The sequence below is a fragment of the Gymnoscopelus microlampas genome, assembly GCF_963454915.1.
Source record: "Gymnoscopelus microlampas genome assembly, chromosome: 10".
NCBI lineage: Eukaryota > Metazoa > Chordata > Actinopteri > Myctophiformes > Myctophidae > Gymnoscopelus > Gymnoscopelus microlampas.
The window spans coordinates 55,972,974-55,993,501 of NC_139947.1; the positions used below are offsets into that span (position 1 = coordinate 55,972,974).

Sequence of the window (20,528 nt, forward strand, 5' to 3'; positions counted from 1 at the left end):
AAACCTTGTATGTATACGGCATATTATTATTATTATTATTAATATGGGTAATAATAATAATAATAATAATAATAATAAGCTGGATACTGCTTTGGGCATATTATTATTATTATTAATAATAATAATATTAATAATAATAAGCTGGATACTGCTTTAGGCATGATCACACACAGACTGAGCTTGTAGATCGGCTATTTCCACTATTCATGTGTATAAAGTACTTAAATGATGTACGTTATTTGTCATATCTGTGCTTTTGTTAAGAAGCCTAAAAGGCCAAACAGAAAAGTATTTTTGTTCATAATTCATTGGTTCATCGCAATTATTTTAGCGACGAGTAATGGTGAAGTAAAATGTCCTAAAGGTGACGGAACAGAGATATTTAATTAGTCCTTTGTTTGTTTAGTCCTTTAATCATAAACCCTTCACAAAGAAAAGGCTTTTACACGGCCCTACACTTCTACAGCCACAGCATGCCAGGCTGACTGTGAGGGCCACGAAGGGGCCCCAACTCTAGATATTATTGTTTGAAACATAATAACCAGGTCTGTCTTTCTCTCTCTCTCTTTAAGTGTAATTACCTTTAGGACCTCCAGGGGCACCTGGGCAGCAGGGGGCAGTGTGGCGCCGTGCGGCAGCGTCACGTTAATGGCGGGCGTCTGGACGGGGGCGTGGCCGGGGGGGTAGTGGGCGTGGCGGCGCTCCTGCTCCACTAGCTGCTCTCGCATCAGCTGCTGACGCAGCAGGACGCGCGATGATGATGTCATCACTGATGATGATGATGAGCTCAGCGAGGAGGGGCGGGGCTTGTTGGCGGAGGGGGAGGAGCCATGCTGGTCTGAGGACGGACTGCTGGGGGGGGCGGAGACAGAGGTCATGAGGTCAACGGGGGTGTGGCATTTAAATCAAACTCATTGATTTAATATTGATTATAAAAGATTATGGATTATTATTATAATTATTATAATTATAATTATCATTATTATTGTCACGGGGCAGCCTGTGCCCTATACACAAACACACACCTAACTACACGATGTACACACACCTAACTACACAATGTACACACACCTAACTACACAATGTACACACACCTAACTACACAATGTACACACACCTAACTACACAATGTACACACACCTAACTACACAATGTACACACACCTAACTACACAATGGCTTCCATTTGACTAACGTTGGACAATGTTCTTAACAGTGTATTTCCCAATGATTTTAATGTTTGAAGTTTCTGTTTATTGAATCTGGGGTAGTTCATGGTGGTGGTGCAGTGGCGTGCACAGACATTTTGAGGGGCAGGCGCTCAAGTAAAAAAAAAAGGGGCACCTTGCGCGGCGCCTCTACACCTATACCTCTTTGCCAAAAATAGCAGATCTACAAGCTCACAACGCCTCGCAGCGCGAGGCGTTGTGAGCTTGTAGATCTGCTATTTTTGGCTAAAGTTCTCCTCAGAAAAGGGATGCTAGGTTTCGAGTGGTTATGGTAAAAAGAAAAATCCTATCACATAAAGATTTGACGGACCCCCTGTAGTAACTCTGAGGACCCCCCAGGGGTCCCGGACTCCCTGTTGAAGACCCCTGCTGTAAACTGAAAAAAAAACACGTTCTTTTCTTTTTTTCAAAAGGGCACTTCTGGTCAAGAGGGCAAAGGGCAGGTGCTCTAGCACCACCTAGAGTCTATCTGTGCACGTCCCTGGCTGTCATCTCACCTGTTTCTCCTCTACAGTGCTGGCACTCTGTAGATTGGAGGGTACCAAATACTGTAGAGGAGGAGGGGTGTTTGTTAATGTTGTTTAGCATTTTGCTTGTATGTGTTTTGTGCCTGAAATATGTATTTAAGTGTATTCATTCATTGACTAAATGTTTAAGAAGCATTTATGTAATTGTAGATGAACTCATGGGCCTTGGTTTGCCTTGTTTGAGATAATGGGTACAAATTACTTTCATGGTGCTTGGTTTATCCCTCCTGGTTAAAAGGCAGCCATGTTCCAGGTATGGGGAGATCAGTTAGACTTGGAGCAACAAGATGTGGTCCTTGTTTAAGGGTGTCGCCTGTTTGCCAGTTTCTTAAGGTTCTAGGTTGTTTTCTTTAGTTTAGTTTGCTGTATGTTCATTTTCTGTATTTTGTAAAGTCGTATTTAGTGTGGTTGCCCGAATGGGCAACCAGACTATTGTACTCTACCGACTTTATTATTCCGGTAGATAAACTTTTTTCATATTCGCTACTCCTCCCACAGTTTATTTTTCCTAATTTCGTGCCATATGTCATAATGACCGGCTTCACCGGGAATAGACCGCTTGTACTTTGCTAAGAGATTGGTTGCATAGTTTTATTGATATTGATTTATTAGTGCATTCAATTTTTTTTCTCAGAAACCGTAAGAGCTAGACCATAGAGCTAGACCATATTTGGAGGGGAGGTTCATAATTTAGTGTGAAATTATTTAAGAAAAGATTACACCAATCGGCTTCATGGTGGCGCTATAACAACCCACTTTACGTTTTGGCTTATAACTCTTGAACCGTAGGTCGTAAAATAAAAATATTTTTCCCCCTAGATTCCTTTGGTCATGACGCAGCTCCCCATATAGGTCACGCCCATTTGCGTCAGGATACATTTTCCGCCATTTTGAATTTTCTTCAAAACACACTTTTAGCTCCTCCTCCCACATATGTTGTCCAAATTTCACACAAATCGGTACACATTATCTCTGGACCCATGCGATAAACATCTCCAAGCAGAATTTTGATAGTCCTTACGGTTCGTCCTTAAATGGCTTCCAAAGTTAGCGGGAGGGGCCCGTTTTACAAACAAGGCCAAAAATCACAAACGAAACCTCCAGTCAATCCCAAATTTGAATCACATGTCAAGGGTGGTTTACTCAACGGATCCCCAAAAGCATTTCCACTTTGATCCATAGGGGGCGCCACAAATGCGCAAAATGTAACCGTTTGACGTAAAAACATTATTTCGGGGTGGATCGATCCTCTCAATATGAAACGCAAGCGATTTCATGAGAGACGTGACAATGTAATTGGCGCAGCCTCCGACGGTATTCATCCCAGCGTATTCCTCGAGTCCCGGCGGCCGCAGCCCGCGACTGGCGTCGGCGCAACCACACTTTGCAATTGCCCTGAATTTAGTCTAGTTATTATTACTATTATTATGATTGTAATTATTATGGACGGTTTAATGACAATAATGTGAGCAAAAAGGACAACGCAGAACTCACACAGAATGTAACAATCTGTGGCTGTTTCCTCTCACGCACACATGCACGCGCGCACACGCACGCACGCGCGCACACACACACACACACACGCACACGCACACAGTATAAAGTTTTGACAAAGGATCTTTTCATGTGGTCTAGTGGTCTGGCTAATATCTTACTTTACGAGAGAGAGAGAGATAGAGTTCCCCTGCTTATGGATCCAAACACTACATGTAGCATACAGTATGTGTATACGTGTATATGTCACAGAGAAATTGGAGAACCAGGGAGATTGAAGACAGAGCGCTCGTTTTTAGGCATAGCTTCGGGGCGAGGCGGGGCTTTGATGCGACGCGGACCTGTCTTTTGTTGTTCCCCCCCACATAGCAACCAGGAAGCTACGCTAGGGGAACGCTGAACACGCGTTCACACGCACACGTGATAATAGTTATTGTCCATGACGGAGGCGCGCCGACACAGCAGAGCTTGAGGCCGAGGAGGCGCGAGTGCCCGCGCTGACCGGCCGATGCTCTGCTAGTCGAATCAGCGCCGGGAGGCATGCGTTAATCCGACAGACCTTTTCTCCGACTATGTGCCATCCGCGTGCGGTTAGGGTTAGGGTGCGGGTTTGGTTCGGGTTTAGTATTGGAAACGTCGGAGCGCTGCGCTGTCGGAGGAATGCGCTGTCGGACTAACGTACTGCACCCATCAGCGCTGTGCGAGTTGTGAACCGATAGGGACAGAATAGTTATTTTGTGTATTTTATGTATTTTTGGCGAAACATGCTATTTTCAACTGGGTATAACAAGAGAACGGGAGGTCACAATGACATTTTTCACTGAAGCAGTGATTTCCTCCGTGATTAGCAAACATCAGGGGATCCATCATACTGGAGATAACCCTCAGTGATTAGCAACCATCAGGGGATCCATCATATTGGAGATAACCCTCAGTGATTAACAACCATCAGGGGATCCACTGGAGATAACCCTCAGTGATTAGCAACCATCAGGGATCGTTCATACTGGAGATAACCCTCAGTGATTAGCAACCATCAGGGATCGTTCATACTGGAGATAACCCTCAGTGATTAGCAACTATCAAAGGATCGTTCATACTGGAGATAACCCTCAGTGATTAGCAACCATCAGGGGATCGTTCATACTGGAGATAACCCTCAGTGATTAGCAACCATCAGGGGATCGTTCATACTGGAGATAACCCTCAGTGATTAGCAACTATCAAAGGATCGTTCATACTGGAGATAACCCTCAGTGATTAGCAACCATCAGGGGATCGTTCATACTGGAGATAACCCTCAGTGATTAGCAACCATCAGGGGATCGTTCATACTGGAGATAACCCTCAGTGATTAGCAACCATCAGGGGATCGTTCATACTGGAGATAACCCTCAGTGATTAGCAACTATCAAAGGATCGTTCATACTGGAGATAACCCTCAGTGATTAGCAACCATCAGGGATCGTTCATACTGGAGATAACCCTCAGTGATTAGCAACTATCAAAGGATCGTTCATACTGGAGATAACCCTCAGTGATTAGCAACCATCAGGGGATCGTTCATACTGGAGATAACCCTCAGTGATTAGCAACTATCAAAGGATCGTTCATACTGGAGATAACCCTCAGTGATTAGCAACCATCAGGGATCGTTCATACTGGAGATAACCCTCAGTGATTAGCAACTATCAAAGGATCGTTCATACTGGAGATAACCCTCAGTGATTAGCAACCATCAGGGGATCGTTCATACTGGAGATAAATATTCTGTTGAATTGAAAAAACCCTGGCAGCAGCTAAAAAAAAAGCAGATGCATACAGTACCTGGCAGTGAATGTGTTAAATAAACTGCTCATAATCAGTTAAGATTCTGAACCATTGTTGTTTCATTTATACATGTTGCAACAAGAAGTATTCCTTTTATTTGTAGCACAAATTATTAATATTCACTTTAAATCAAAAAACCATGAGAGAAGCTAACCTTCAACAACAGAGTTGTTGCAAGGAGAGAGCTATAAATATATGTGAATGTAGGCTATGTGGTTTTAACGCACGCACGCACGCACGCACGCTCACACACACACACACACACACACACACACACACACACACACACACACACACACACACACACACACACACACACACACACACACACACACACACTGTTGTTTACATGCATGACTCACAGAAACAGTTTGTCAAACTAATCAATTTAATTGATTTTTAAAAAATATATCAATTTTGATCAAATCATATTTTTTAAAACACCAACAATAGCCGCAAATCTACAATCTCACAAGGCGTGCCGTGGTATTTCTGCACTACAATGTTAAATGGCATAGATAGAAGTATAGAATTTTACTTTGTATATTTATTGTCTGGATACAAAAAAAAAACATAGTATTAATGTTTCACATTGATTCACTGATAAATACATAATATTAATGTTTCACATTGATTCACTGATAAATACATAATATTAATGTTTCACATTGATTCACTGAAAAAACATAATATTAATGTTTCACATTGATTCACTGATAAAAAACATAATATTAATGTTTCACATTGATTCACTGAAAAAACATAATATTAATGTTTCACATTGATTCACTGATAAAAAACATAATATTAATGTTTCACATTGATTCACTGAAAAAACATAATATTAATGTTTCACATTGATTCACTGATAAAGACATAATATTAATGTTTCACATAGATTCACTGATAAATACATAATATTAATGTTTCACATTGATTCACTGATAAAGACATAATATTAATGTTTCACATAGATTCACTGATAAATACATAATATTAATGTTTCACATTGATTCACTGATAAAAAACATAATATTAATGTTTCACATTGATTCACTGATAAATACATAATATTAATGTTTCACATTGATTCACTGAAAAGACATAATATTAATGTTTCACATTGATTCACTGATAAAAACATAATATTAATGTTTCACATTGATTCACTGAAAAGACATAATATTAATGTTTCACATTGATTCACTGAAAAGACATAATATTAATGTTTCACATTGATTGAATGTAAAAAGTAATTTACAATAGAATAATCACTGGGCAGATGATTATAGTTGATGGAGTGATAAGGTCATGTTTATTCATTAACTAATGTTACAAACGTGCTGTTCAGTGTTCATTTTGTCGACCAAAACTATGACGAAAGATGTTGGTCGACTACCTTTATTCACTGACCTAAACTAAATAAAAACTCAGCTATGATGAATAAATACACTGACAACTGGCATTTGCTCCTCAGCATAGTGTGAATGTGCATGCAAAGTTTGACCCAATCGGACGCTGCGTTCATGATTTGTGGCATTGTGTTTAAAACAAGCCACTACTGCAAACTTTTAGCCTGGGATCCAGCCTGCTTCGCTACGTTCGGCGGACTTTTTTTTCTCTCTTCGCTTCTCAGTCTGGAATGCCTCCTATTGACTCGTTTTGCAGAACTACACAGGAATTACATATGTTACGTTAGGCAACGTCGTTGCTGATTGGATGTTGTTCAAACGAATGACGAATCACAACGATCACACCGTTTTTTTTGTCCCGCCCCGCACCACAGACCAATCAGAAGCCACGGCACGATTCCAGCCGTATGCCATGTCCCGCCTCCCTTGGAGATAGGAGGCATTCCAGACCGATAAGCGAAGAGAGAAAAAAAAGTCCGCCGAACGTAGCGAAGCAGGCTGGATCCCAGGCTAGCAAACTTTAGACTTCTTAGCCAATCAGGATGGAACATGACACATCAAACAGATCCGCCTTGATCACATGACTATAGAGATCATGTGCACCGATTTGCGTGAACATTTGATAACATGGGAAAGAGTCATATTATGTTATGTTTTACATAAGTCGGCCTCCTGGTGGCGCTATAAAAGGCTTTTCCCTTTTCCTTTTTTACACAGATCGGTAACACAAATCGGCCTGTTATAGCGCCACCATGAGGCTGATTTGAAAATATTCAAGGGGCATTACTTCCTCAGCATAGTAGGAATGTATGTGAAAAATGTCATGATCATGATTTGAGGCATTTTGTTCAAAATGGAGCACGCCTGCAAACTTTGGAAGCCATTTTTAGCCAATCAGGATGGAATATGAAAAATGTGAAAGACCTGTTTGGTTTAATGACTATAGAGATACTGTGTAACGATTTGCATGACGTTTGGATACAATCTGTAGGAGTAATGTCAAAAAATGTGTTTTGCAAAAAGCGGCCTCCTGGTGGCGCTATAACAGGCCTATGTGAAAGATGTGGGGCAGAGGTTCGGCTTTGGCATCCAGGGGATAGTAGTTGGTAGCATATCAACACTGACACTATTATTTATAAGTTACAATGTTCAATGCAAAAGCTTGTAGATCTGCTTTTTTCAAAAAGTCTTGATTTCTCTTTTTTCAATATATATATTTGGAATATTTTTGAAACATTTTAATTCCAAAGATCTGGTATGGGGGGTCCCTGAGAGTGTCCCTGACACAAACATTGATAACTACTGGTTTAACCAACATTTAGGAAGCAAGCAAGACACAAATAATCACCTATACTTTAGAAACAAGGACTCAAACCCTCAACCCACAATCACCAATATTTACAAGCAACTTTACAGAAGAAAACAAGCCCAATGTCGCTTATAATAAGCAGACTTGGCAACACTGTGTGATAACACTTCTGCTATATTTATCCATCTCATTTACACTGCATAAGAGACAAGCTGTCTCACCTCTATATTCATCCTGTCTCACTTCTATATCCATGCTGTCTCACCTCTATATACTATATATATATATAACTCCCCATTACAGTCAGAACTGCAGATTCACTCCCAATGTTTCTGCCGTAATCTGAAGACTCACCTCTTCAGACTCTATCTTATTGACCTAGTTATGACCACCATACGGTCTTATGTAAAGATTAAAATGATATTTACGTATTATATTGTTTAGACTGATGCTAGGTTCATGGTTTACCTGTGAACCTAGTTTATTGAGACACTACACTGTCTCTCTGCATTGACTTAGTTCTAACCTCCTAACTCCACTTTATCCTCTTTAGGCCTGAGGCCCATTCTAAAAACATAAAGTGTTTTCTAAAAAACTCAAATATGTACAAAAAATACAAAAAAAAAGGTATGTTGCTATATACTGTACATAGCAACAGGAACCCCAAAAGGGGTTCCCGTCTTGAAAGGTATAGTTACTGTCATGCTTTATGACTTCATCTGCTTGACCCAGCACACACACGGTCATCTACGTTTGACCCAGCACACACACGGTCATCTACGTAAGCATTGACCCAGCACACACACGGTCATCTACGTAAGCATATTGATATCTTTGATACGATGACCATCAAGTACTTTATCAGAGAAACTGACGTCTGTGAATGATACAAGATGTATGTTCTGTTTCCATTCTGTTCTTGTCCTTGTTCCATATCTTCTGGTCACGTCATGTGTCCACTGTACAATACTGTATATATTATCTATGTGTGTTAAACTTGAGAGCTTGTCGTGTGATACCGCCTGGTGTCAACTGGTTCCCCGCGCGTGCGACTCAACAGAAACCTTCACTCACCACCACCCTTATAGATGGAGACTCTTAGTGACCATATGTTGGTCAACCGAAATCACAACAGTTACAAATAGGGGTTCCCATAGATATATATATAAACACTAGATGACTCACCCGCACTGCTGGCCAATGGAGTACGACGCTGCCACATGGCGGCCATCTTGCGACGGTCATTCATAACATTATGTCTATGGTGCATATACTTTGAAATAACCATAGCGTGCTCAATTTTCATCCGATTTTCAAACGGTTTGGTGTTTTGTAAACACCAAAGATGTAGTTATGATACCGCATACTTATTATTATTATTTTTTTAAACATGATTATAATTATGACTATGCGGTATCATAACTACATCTTTGGTGTTTACAAAACACCAAACCGTTTGAAAATCGGATGAAAATTGAGCACGCTATGGTTATTTCAAAGTACATGCACCATAGACATAATGTTATGAATGACCGTCCCAAGATGGCCGCGGTTGAGCTGCGCTTGCGACGCCCCCTTGAGCCATCTAGCCTTTATATATATCTATGGGGGTTCCCGCCCAAAATGGGTTAATGGTGTATTTGGGTAAAGTGTAGCGCCATTACAAACCTCTCCCTCCGCTATACAGCTCCGAGATGAAGTTCCACTGGGCTGGCTACCGGAATCGGTGGAACGCTGGCAAAGGGTCCGTGGATTACCTTTTTCGCCACATTGTATCCAAAAACTAAAGGTAGTCCCCTAATTCTACAGATGTTTGAGGATTTTCCGGAACCCTAACTTTTTAGAACGGGGCGAAACAATCGTTTAAATGGCTTATTTAGTCAGCCTGTGGCCGTGTTTTCCCATTGTAGCCGAACCGAGAGCAGTACTGGCACCTGACGTATGGGGTTCTTCCGGGCTTTTTAAAACAACACAATACTGCCTCATCAAAGTTGGTATGGTGACTTTATACATTGTCAGATACTTGAATGTGTCCTCATATTATCATCACTTCACCCAAATATAATAAAGAAAACATCACATGGATGCACGTGGGACGTATCATCAGTGTTGTAGCCTGGGACGTATCATCAGTGTTGTAGCCTGGGTCGTATCATCAGTGTTGTAGCCTGGGTCGTATCATCAGTGTTGTAGCCTGGGTCGTATCATCAGTGTTGTAGCCTGGGACGTATCATCAGTGTTGTAGCCTGGGACGTATCATCAGTGTTGTAGCCTGGGTCGTATCATCAGTGTTGTAGCCTGGGACGTATCATCAGTGTTGTAGCCTGGGACGTATCATCAGTGTTGTAGCCTGGGACGTATCATCAGTGTTGTAGCCTGGGACGTATCATCAGTGTTGTAGTCTGGGACGTATCATCAGTGTTGTAGCCTGGGACGTATCATCAGTGTTGTAGCCTGGGACGTATCATCAGTGTTGTAGCCTGGGACGTATCATCAGTGTTGTAGCCTGGGACGTATCATCAGTGTTGTAGCCTGGGACGTATCATCAGTGTTGTAGCCTGGGACGTATCATCAGTGTTGTAGCCTGGGTCGTATCATCAGTGTTGTAGCCTGGGTCGTATCATCAGTGTTGTAGCCTGGGTCGTATCATCAGTGTTGTAGCCTGGGACGTATCATCAGTGTTGTAGCCTGGGACGTATCATCAGTGTTGTAGCCTGGGACGTATCATCAGTGTTGTAGCCTGGGACGTATCATCAGTGTTGTAGCCTGGGACGTATCATCAGTGTTGTAGCCTGGGACGTATCATCAGTGTTGTAGCCTGGGACGTATCATCAGTGTTGTAGCCTGGGGTCATCGGGTGTTTCAGGTCTCGCAACAACATACACAATCGCCCAGGTGACCCAGCCGGGGTTGATCAAGCCCCGACTTACGTCCCAGTAGCTACCCACGGTCAGTCCTCTCCGGAACTACTCTGCCGGGACCGGGGGAGAGGGGAGGCTCTGGCACGTGGAGGGACTAGGCTCTGTGGATGGCCTCCAGACCCGACTCTGGAGGCCATCCACAGCTCCTCCTTCGTCTCACCAGGTCCAGGACCTGAGCGTTGCACCAGACTCCCCCGCTCCAAACATTTCCTTCTGGCATGATGGTTTCTTGGGCCATAATATTATAGTATTATTATATTAAATACATTATTGTCTCCGCCAGGCCGAAAGGCATGGCGAGAGAGTATGTTTTACCCCCTGTCCGTCCGTCCGTGTGTCCTGTCCTGTCCGTGTGTTACCAGCTAATCTCTGGCACCGTTGGCCCGGTCGCTGCGAAACTGTGCACACACACTCCCTGGATGCCAATTCAGAACCTCTGCCCCAAATTGTTCACATGGGCCTGTTATAGCGCCACCAGGAGGCCGATTTGTGCAAAACCAATTTACTCGTACAGAATTTATCCAAACATCACGCAAATCGGTACACAGTATCTCTATAGTCATGTAATCAAGACGGATCTGTCCGATATTTCATATTCCATCCAGATTGGCTAAGGTTGGCTTCCAAAGCTTGCAGGATTGGTCCGTTTTGAACAAAATGTCTGAAATCATGCACACAGCGTGCGATTTCCGTGAAAACTTGCACGCACATTCCCACTAGGCCGGAAGAAATGCCACCCTTTTCACACTGGCCTGTTATAGCGCCACCAGCAGGTCTAATTTACCAAAACACATTTTTGCAACAAAATGCCTCAAATCATGCATGCTCGCACATTCCCACTAGCCCGAGGAAGAAATGGCACCCTTTTCACATTGGCCTATTATAGCGCCACCAGGTAGCCACAATAACCTACCTGACCTGGCGGAGACCTGTGCTCCGAGGAGCACTTTTTCTAGTATTATCATCACTTTATCCAAATACAGCTCAAGTGGAGTTAGGAGGTTTTTCACCATTAACGTGGAGATTGTTTTGTCCATCATTGATTAGAATGAGGTTAAGACTTTGACAGGGGCCAGTTTGGAATTGCAGCCTCCTGAAGGTGTTTTTTAGGGCGGTTTGAAAGTGAGTAGGGTTTTACACTCCTTTACTCCTTTAGGCAGGGCATTCCACATTTTTGTTGCATAGCACGAATAAAGAGTTCATGCCCTTGTTTGTGCCAAATCTGGGTTGAACATGATCAGTGGAGCTGCCTCTTGTGTTGTGATTGTGGACTTCATTTATGAAGTATCGTTTTTGAAGTGTTTTGACAGGTACACATTGGGTATCCCAATGTTGTGGTGTAACACTATGATGATATATGTAATATAAGTAATATTATGATGATATGTAATATCAGTAATATTATGATGATATGTAATATAAGTAATATTATGATGATATGTAATATCAGTAATATTATGATGATATGTAATATAAGTCATATCATGATGATATGTAATATAAGTCATATTATGATGATATGTAATATAAGTCATATTATGATGATATGTAATATAAGTCATATTATGATATGTAATATAAGTAATATTATGATGATATGTAATATAAGTAATAATCTGCTCCATCATAAAGCAGTACAATGTCTCTAGTCATCATGTTTGTTTCTATGAATATCTCACATCATCCTCATGTGACGCGATGAGGAAGTAAAGCCTTTATTCATTCATACAAAAAATAGCAGATCTACAAGCTCACAGCGGGTCGCGTTGTGAGCTTGTAGATCTGCTATTTTCCACAGTGACGCTGTGGTGACGGAGTGTAAGTAAACACACAGAGGACAGATAATCATAAACATGATATGATTACATAATCACCAGATTTACTATACCATACTTCTATGAATGAATGGAAACTCTACATGGTCTACTGCAGTGGTTCTCAAACTTTTTCATGTCAAAGACCCCCAAATTGACACTTATTAGCCCGCGGACCCCCATAAGAGAAGGTTTATACGGCTTTCTAGCAGTGATTCTCAACCATTTTAATGTCAAGGACCCCCAGTTTGACATGTTTTAGGCTACGGACCTCCATTTAATGGCATTTATACCTCTGGGACCCGAATTTATATTATAAGATCAATGTTATTTTAACTCTCAGAGTTACAGAACCATAAGAGTCCATTTGGTTCCTATCCATCATTTAGCTGGGGACCCCCTGGAACCGCCTCAAGTACCCCTGGGGGTCCCCGTACCCCACTTTGAGAACCATTGGTCTACTGCATTGGTTCTCAAAGTGGGGTCCGGGGACCCCCAGGGGTCCTTAGGGGGGTTCCAGGGGGTCCCCAGCAAAATTTGTTAAAATAGTATCACACTAATTTTAACCACTTTAACCTTTTATACTTTGGCTATTCAAAAATAGCAGATATACAAGCTCATAGCCGACATTAAACATTTCTTTAAGAGGGTCTGTATGACATTAAACATGTCTTTAAGAGGGTCTGTATGACATTAAACATGTCTTTAAGAGGGTCTGTATGACATTAAACATGTCTTTAAGAGGGTCTATATGACATTAAACATGACTTTAAGAGGGTCTGTATGACACTAAACATGTCTTTAAGAGGGTCTGTATGACATTAAACATGTCTTTAAGGAAGTGTGTGAACGCAGCAACAGAAATAGCATTGAGCTCATATACATGTGTAACAATGTAACAATGTAACAATGTAATGACATTTACTAACCAACCACATTAGACTAAGAATTTAGGAATTAGGTTAAAGGGGGCCGTGAAGAGGGGGGGGTGGGGGGGCAAGGACAAGCAGGGAAATGACAAGATCTAGAGAGGAAAGAATAGATTGACACACTGTCTGTCTGTCTGTCCCTCCCTCCCACTCTCCCGCCTACTCTCTCTCCCTCTCCTTCTCTCTCTCTCTCTCTCTCTCTCTCTCTCTCTCTCTCTCTCTCTCTCTCTCTCTCTCTCTCTCCTCTCTCTCCTTCTCTGGAGGAACTATTTTAAGTTAGTTTAGAGTTTATGTAGGGAGTCGACATCTTTAATGTCTTTTGGCATTCTGGTGGCAGCATACAGTTCAATGTGTTTTTACAACGAGGATCTTCTGGCTAGATCCTCTAGTATCTTAAAGACCAGACCATTGATCCTTTAGTATCTTAAAGACCAGACCCATTGATCCTCTAGTATCTTAAAGACCAGACCATTGATCCTCTAGTATCTTAAAGACCAGACCATTGATCCTCTAGTATCTTAAAGACCAGACCCATTGATCCTCTAGTATCTTAAAGACCAGACCATTGATACTCTAGTATCTTAAAGACCAGACCCATTGATACTCTGAGTATTGAGTATTTAGATAGATGCTAGGTTCATTGTTGAGTATTGAGTATTTAGATAGATGCTATAGGTTCATTGTTGACCTGGTATGTTTAGTTTCAATATACAGATTATTGTTTTATTATTAGTTTACTGAGACTCTACACTGTCTCTCTTGCTCATAGTAAGCCACTCTGGATAAAGAGTGTCTGATAAATGACTCCATTATAAATAGTTTTTAGAGGTCTGCAGTTTAGTGACATTGAGGTGTTAGTGAACCATGAGGTGAAATGACATTGAATGAGGCGATAGAGATAGAGTCCTCAATGCACTCTGATTGATAAAATACTTTAGTTTGCCTGCAGTATAGTGACAGTATATATAATATATATACACATATATATAATGACAGTATAATGACATGTATTATATAGATGTGTATGTATATGTATATATACACACATTATGTATATAGATAACATAGAGGTAGAATAGAATTACGTACCTGCTGCTACATAATGCTATCAGAATGTACAGCATGTATTTTTGGGGCGGTGTAGCCGCCCCCTAAAAGTGAGTTTTGGACACTGACCAATCCTGCACCGTGATTGGCCAATAGTCTACAACGCATTGTATACCCCTAACCCTTCCATTGTTAATGCAAATCGATACTTTTGCAAAGTCAGCCAATCACATTACAGCTAGTGTCATCACCACTAACTGTAATGTGATTGGCTGACTTTGCAAATTCAGGACTGTGATTGGTTAGCGAAACACATGACACATGTGCAGCCCTATGAATAGCAGTATGGACTTTATTTATTTTTTAAAAGTCATTTATCCTTTTTTTTAAGTGAGTCATGTTGTGATGACCACACACCGCCCACTTCACACTGGGTGTGATTTTTGATTTATGTTTTATTTATTGTCTCTGCCAGGAGACTATGTTTTCACTTTCCGCCCCCCCCCCCCCCCCCCCCTCGGCCAAGCTAACATTGGTCAAGCCTCACGTGACACGTGACAATACGTTGAAAGAGTGTGCTCTGATTGGCTAGTGAGACGCATGACGTATCAGCGGCCTATAAATAGATGTGTCACTTTGAAAGAGTCTTAGACTCTTTCAAAGTGAGGTAAGACAGGAGTAATCACGAAATGGCTGAGAAATGGTGGAGTAACACTTAAGACAGGATTAATCAAGTAACACTTAAGATAGGATTAATCAGGAACAGTACTGGCGGAGACCTGTGCTCCGAGGAGCACATCTTCTAGTTTGAACTGTTTCTACTGTTTCGACCACCGGAGAGACATTTGACAGTAGATGTAAACGTAGACGGCACCCAGGAGCAGTATGGGTTAACGCCCCAGCCTGCGTCTTCCGTGAGGAAGAAGCCCAACAAACCCACGGTGAGGCCTTTAAGGAGGGCCTTTCAAGCAAGCCGCAAGTGGAGCCTAAAGTACCACCACGGCCCATGAAACCATCACACCAAAATGAAATGTTTGGAACGGGGGGAGTGTGGTGCAACGCTCAGGTCCTGGACCTGGTGAGACGAAGGAGGAGCCCGGCCAGGAGGCCATCCACAGAGCCTAGTCCCTCCACGTGCCAGAGCCTCTCCTCTCCCTCAGCCCTGGCAGAGTAGTTCTGGAGAAGCGGACTGAGTGGGTACAGTAGCTACTGGGACATAAGTCTGTCTTTCCTCAGAGGACTGACCGTGGGTCAGTAGCTACTGGGACGTAAGTCTGTCTTTCCTCAGAGGACTGACCGTGGGTCAGTAGCTACTGGGACATAAGTCTGTCTTTCCTCAGAGGACTGACCGTGGGTCAGTAGCTACTGGGACGTAAGTCTGTCTTTCCCTCAGAGGACTGACCGTGGGTACAGTAGCTACTGGGACATAAGTCTGTCTTTCCCTCAGAGGACTGACCGTGGGTACAGTAGCTAGTGGGACATAAGTCTGTCTTTCCCTCAGTGGACTGACCGTGGGTACAGTAGCTACTGGGACGTAAGTCTGTCTTTCCCTCAGAGGACTGACCGTGGGTACAGTAGCTACTGGGACGTAAGTCTGTCTTTTCCTCAGAGGACTGACCGCGGGTACAGTAGCTACTGGGACGTAAGTCGGGCCTTGATCAACCCCGGCTGGGTCACCTGGGTGAGGGTGTATGTTGTTGCCAACCCTGACCCTAAACCTAACCCTGACCTTAAACCACAACATGAATATTGTTCTAATTGTAGACGTATCTCTAAGAATCTGTTTTCAACCATAAAACAACCATTTATCTTGTGAGGAACCAGGACAAAGTATTTTTCAAATGATACTGTACTATACTTCATCACACACAGACACACACACACACACACACACACACACACACACACACACACACTTAAATACTTTCACTATCACTTTGGTCAATAAAGGCTAATAGTTGTAACCATTCATAACCCAGTAAATCTATTGGACTTTATTATTGTTATTTAACTATGTTTTCACTTTCCGTCCCCCCCCCCTCGGCCAAGCTAACATTGGTCAAGCCTCACGTGACACGTGACAATACGTTGAAAGAGTGTGCTCTGATTGGCTAGTGAGACGCATGACGTATCAGCGGCCTATAAATAGATGTGTCACTTTGAAAGAGTCTTGGTCTCTTTCAAAGTGAGGTAAGACAGGAATAATCACCAAATGGCTGAGAAATGGCGGAGCAATACATTATGTAGACACACTGGTGTCATCACAATATGTAATATAAATAGCTTAGACAGGATTAATCAATATTTGCTGGCGGAGACTTGTGCTCCGAGGAGCACATTTTCTAGTTATTATTATTATCATGTATCATTTATCAGACTCTTTATCCAGAGAGACGTACAGTAAACAAGGTCTAAACTATATAAACTATAGGATGGCAGGTAAACAATGAACCTAACATCAGTCTAATGTGACAGGTCCATTATCTAAAGCTCAACCCTAATTATGTTGTTTATGGTTTATTATGACAACTAGCTGTTATAGTATTTACATGTTATTGTAATTGTGAGCAGTGTAATTATTAATACGTGTGTGTACAATATGTGTTTAAAAACACATTTAATATAATAAAGTACTTTGTCCTGCAAGGCTAATATTTGAAGATGGTTTCTGTTGACAAGACAACTTAGACAAGACAACACCCAACCCTGTTTACTGTTACATAACTCACTCAACAGGCCGAGAGAGAGAGAGAGAGAGAGAGAGAGAGAGAGAGAGAGAGAGAGAGAGAGAGAGAGAGAGAGAGAGAGAGAGAGAGAGAGAGAGAGAGAGAGAGAGAGAGAGAGAGAGAGAGAGAGAGAGAGAGAGAGAGAGAGAGAGAGAGAGAGAGAGAGAGAGAGAGAGAGAGAGAGAGAGAGAGAGAGAGAGAGAGAGAGACAGAGAGAGAGACAGAGAGAGAGAGAGAGAGAGAGACAGAGAGAGAGAGAGAAGTTCAGCTCTGCTGTTTGTACAGCTGTAATACTATTAATAATAAACCATTAATAACATCTATATATATGGACAGTAGTAATAATATGAATAATAAAGCATTAATAACACGCTTTTTGAGTGACGTTGTTGTATCAGGTATAGACACACACCATCCATCACATCCAACACACCATCCAACACACCATCCATCCCTGCTAAATAAATAACTATATCATAATGTATGAATGAATAAATAACTGTCTGTGTGTGTGTGTGTGTGTGTGTGTGTGTGTGTGTGTGTGTGTGTGTGTGTGTGTATACACACACACACACACACACACACACACACACACACACACACACACACACACACACACACACACACACACACATATATTAATGTATATATATATATATATATATATATATATATATGTATATATATATATATATATATATATATATATATATATATATATATATATATATATATATATATATATATATATATATATATATATATTTATATATATATATATATATATTTATATATATTATTACCTTAGAGGTTGACTCTTCAGCTCATAGTAGGTTTTATATGTATATATATTTGTATATATATATATGTATATTTATATATATATTATTACCTTAGAGGTTGACTCTTCAGCTCATAGTAGGTTTTATATGTATATATATATATATATATATATATATATATGTGTATATGTATGTATATATTTATATATATTATTACCTCAGAGGTTGACTCTTCAGCTCATAGTAGGTTTTATATGAGTATATATATATGTATATATATATTATTACCTCAGAGGTTGACTCTTCAGCTCATAGTAGGTTTTATATGTATATATATATATATATATATATGTATATGTATGTATATATTTATATATATTATTACCTCAGAGGTTGACTCTTCAGCTCATAGTAGGTTTTATATGTATATTTATATGTATATATTTATATATATTATTACCTTAGAGGTTGACTCTTCAGCTCATAGTAGGTTTTATATGTATATGTATATGTATATATTTATATATATTATTACCTTAGAGGTTGACTCTTCAGCTCATAGTAGGTTTTATATGTATATGTATATGTATATATTTATATATATTATTACCTTAGAGGTTGACTCTTCAGCTCATAGTAGGTTTTATATGTATATGTATATGTATATATTTATATATATTATTACCTTAGAGGTTGACTCTTCAGCTCATAGTAGGTTTTATATGTATATGTATATGTATATATTTATATATATTATTACCTTAGAGGTTGACTCTTCAGCTCATAGTAGGTTTTATATGTATATTTATATGTATATATTTATATATATTATTACCTTAGAGGTTGACTCTTCAGCTCATAGTAGGTTTTATATGTATATGTATATGTATATATTTATATATATTATTACCTTAGAGGTTGACTCTTCAGCTCATAGTAGGTTTTATATGTATATGTATATGTATATATTTATATATATTATTACCTTAGAGGTTGACTCTTCAGCTCATAGTAGGTTTTATATGTATATGTATATGTATATATTTATATATATTATTACCTTAGAGGTTGACTCTTCAGCTCATAGTAGGTTTTATATGTATATATTTATGTATATATATATATTTATATTATTACCTTAGAGGTTGACTCTTCAGCTCATAGTAGGTTTTCGGTTCTTCTTCAAACTCTTCTTCTTCTCCAACAGAGATGAAGTCAGGAACTATTCCAGACTCAGGCTGCATGCTGACAAACATCAGCTGATCCAACCTGAGGAGAAATGTTATAATCTATAGAAATATGTTACTATAATCTATAGAAATATGTTACTAAACACAGAGAGAACCGAGCGGGACGGTGCCAGCCTCTATGGAGGAGGCAGGCAGACAGACAGACAGACAGACAGACAGACAGACAGACAGACAGACAGACAGACCGTTTCAGCAGAAAACGCAACAAAACGACGCACAGAGAGTCTGTAGTTTTTACCGCGAGGCGGAACGTGTCGCTGTGAACGGAACCGAGGCGACGGTAGAACTACATCTCCCACGATGCCACGGGAAGAACTACAACAGCCGCGATGCCACGCGGATCTGTCAATGTCAGCAGCTTTCTGATTGGCCGCTGGCTGCAGCTGATTCCTTTGCATTACAATTCGTTTGTTGCTACGTACGATATACTACGTACGATATACTATGTAAGGCAGTGGTTCTCAATCTTTTTCATGCCAAGGACCCCCAAATTGACACTTATTAGCCCGCGGACCCCCATTTGAAAAGATATGCCAGGGACCCCTTATAAGAGAAGATTTTTTTTATGGCTCTAGCAGTGATTCTCAACCATTTTAATTTCAAGGACCCCCAGTTTGACATACATTAGGCTACGGACCCCCATTTAATGACAATTATCTCTGGAACCCCAATTTATATTGTAAAATCAATGTTAATGTAACTCTGAGAGTGTACAAATGGAACCAAATGGACCCGTTAGGGTCCATTTGGTTCCATTTGTACACTCTCAGAGTTACAGACCCATAAGGGTCCATTTGGTTCCTAATCTATCATTTAGCTGGGGACCCCCTCAAACTCCCTCAAGGACCCCTGGGGGTCCCCGGACCCCACTTTGAGAACCAATGATGTAAGGGATAATTGTCGCCTCGCCGGTAGCCACGGTTTACATGACGCTCGTCTGTCACAAGCGTCATGGAGCCACTTGTTCCTGGTTTGCTATTCCTATTAACATCTGTAAAAACGTTCAGATTTCAAATATAAAATGCTGACTCCCAAGCCATGGATGTTACAAGTTAAAACGCCCGGGTCTAAGTACCCGTATCTTCTGTATTGTTTAATAAAAAGCTTTTTATATCGATTGCCGGCCATTTTCTCCGAATTTTCTCCAATGTTTTCAAACACGTGACCTATCGGTTGAGACGTGTATTGCACTCTGATACATTATACAAAATAAAATATAAAATGGCCGCCGATAGGATTAAAATGTATTTTATTGAACA

The 20,528-nt window shown here is 40.7% G+C and overlaps 1 protein-coding gene across 1 annotated transcript in view; it reads right to left on the reverse strand.

Annotated features, from left to right (window-relative positions):
- Nucleotides 1-19,527, reverse strand: part of LOC311052940 (microphthalmia-associated transcription factor-like) — a 35,785-nt gene extending 16,258 nt beyond the window's left edge. The window contains exons 1-3 of the mRNA XM_084068259.1: nucleotides 19,508-19,527; nucleotides 19,157-19,288; nucleotides 582-852 (exon numbers count right to left, since the gene is read on the reverse strand). Of these exons, the coding sequence (XP_083924385.1) occupies nucleotides 582-852; nucleotides 19,157-19,275 (390 nt within the window). The 5' untranslated portion in view covers nucleotides 19,276-19,288; nucleotides 19,508-19,527. The remainder of the gene's footprint in view (nucleotides 1-581; nucleotides 853-19,156; nucleotides 19,289-19,507) is intronic.
- Nucleotides 19,528-20,528: the final 1,001 nt, after the last annotated feature.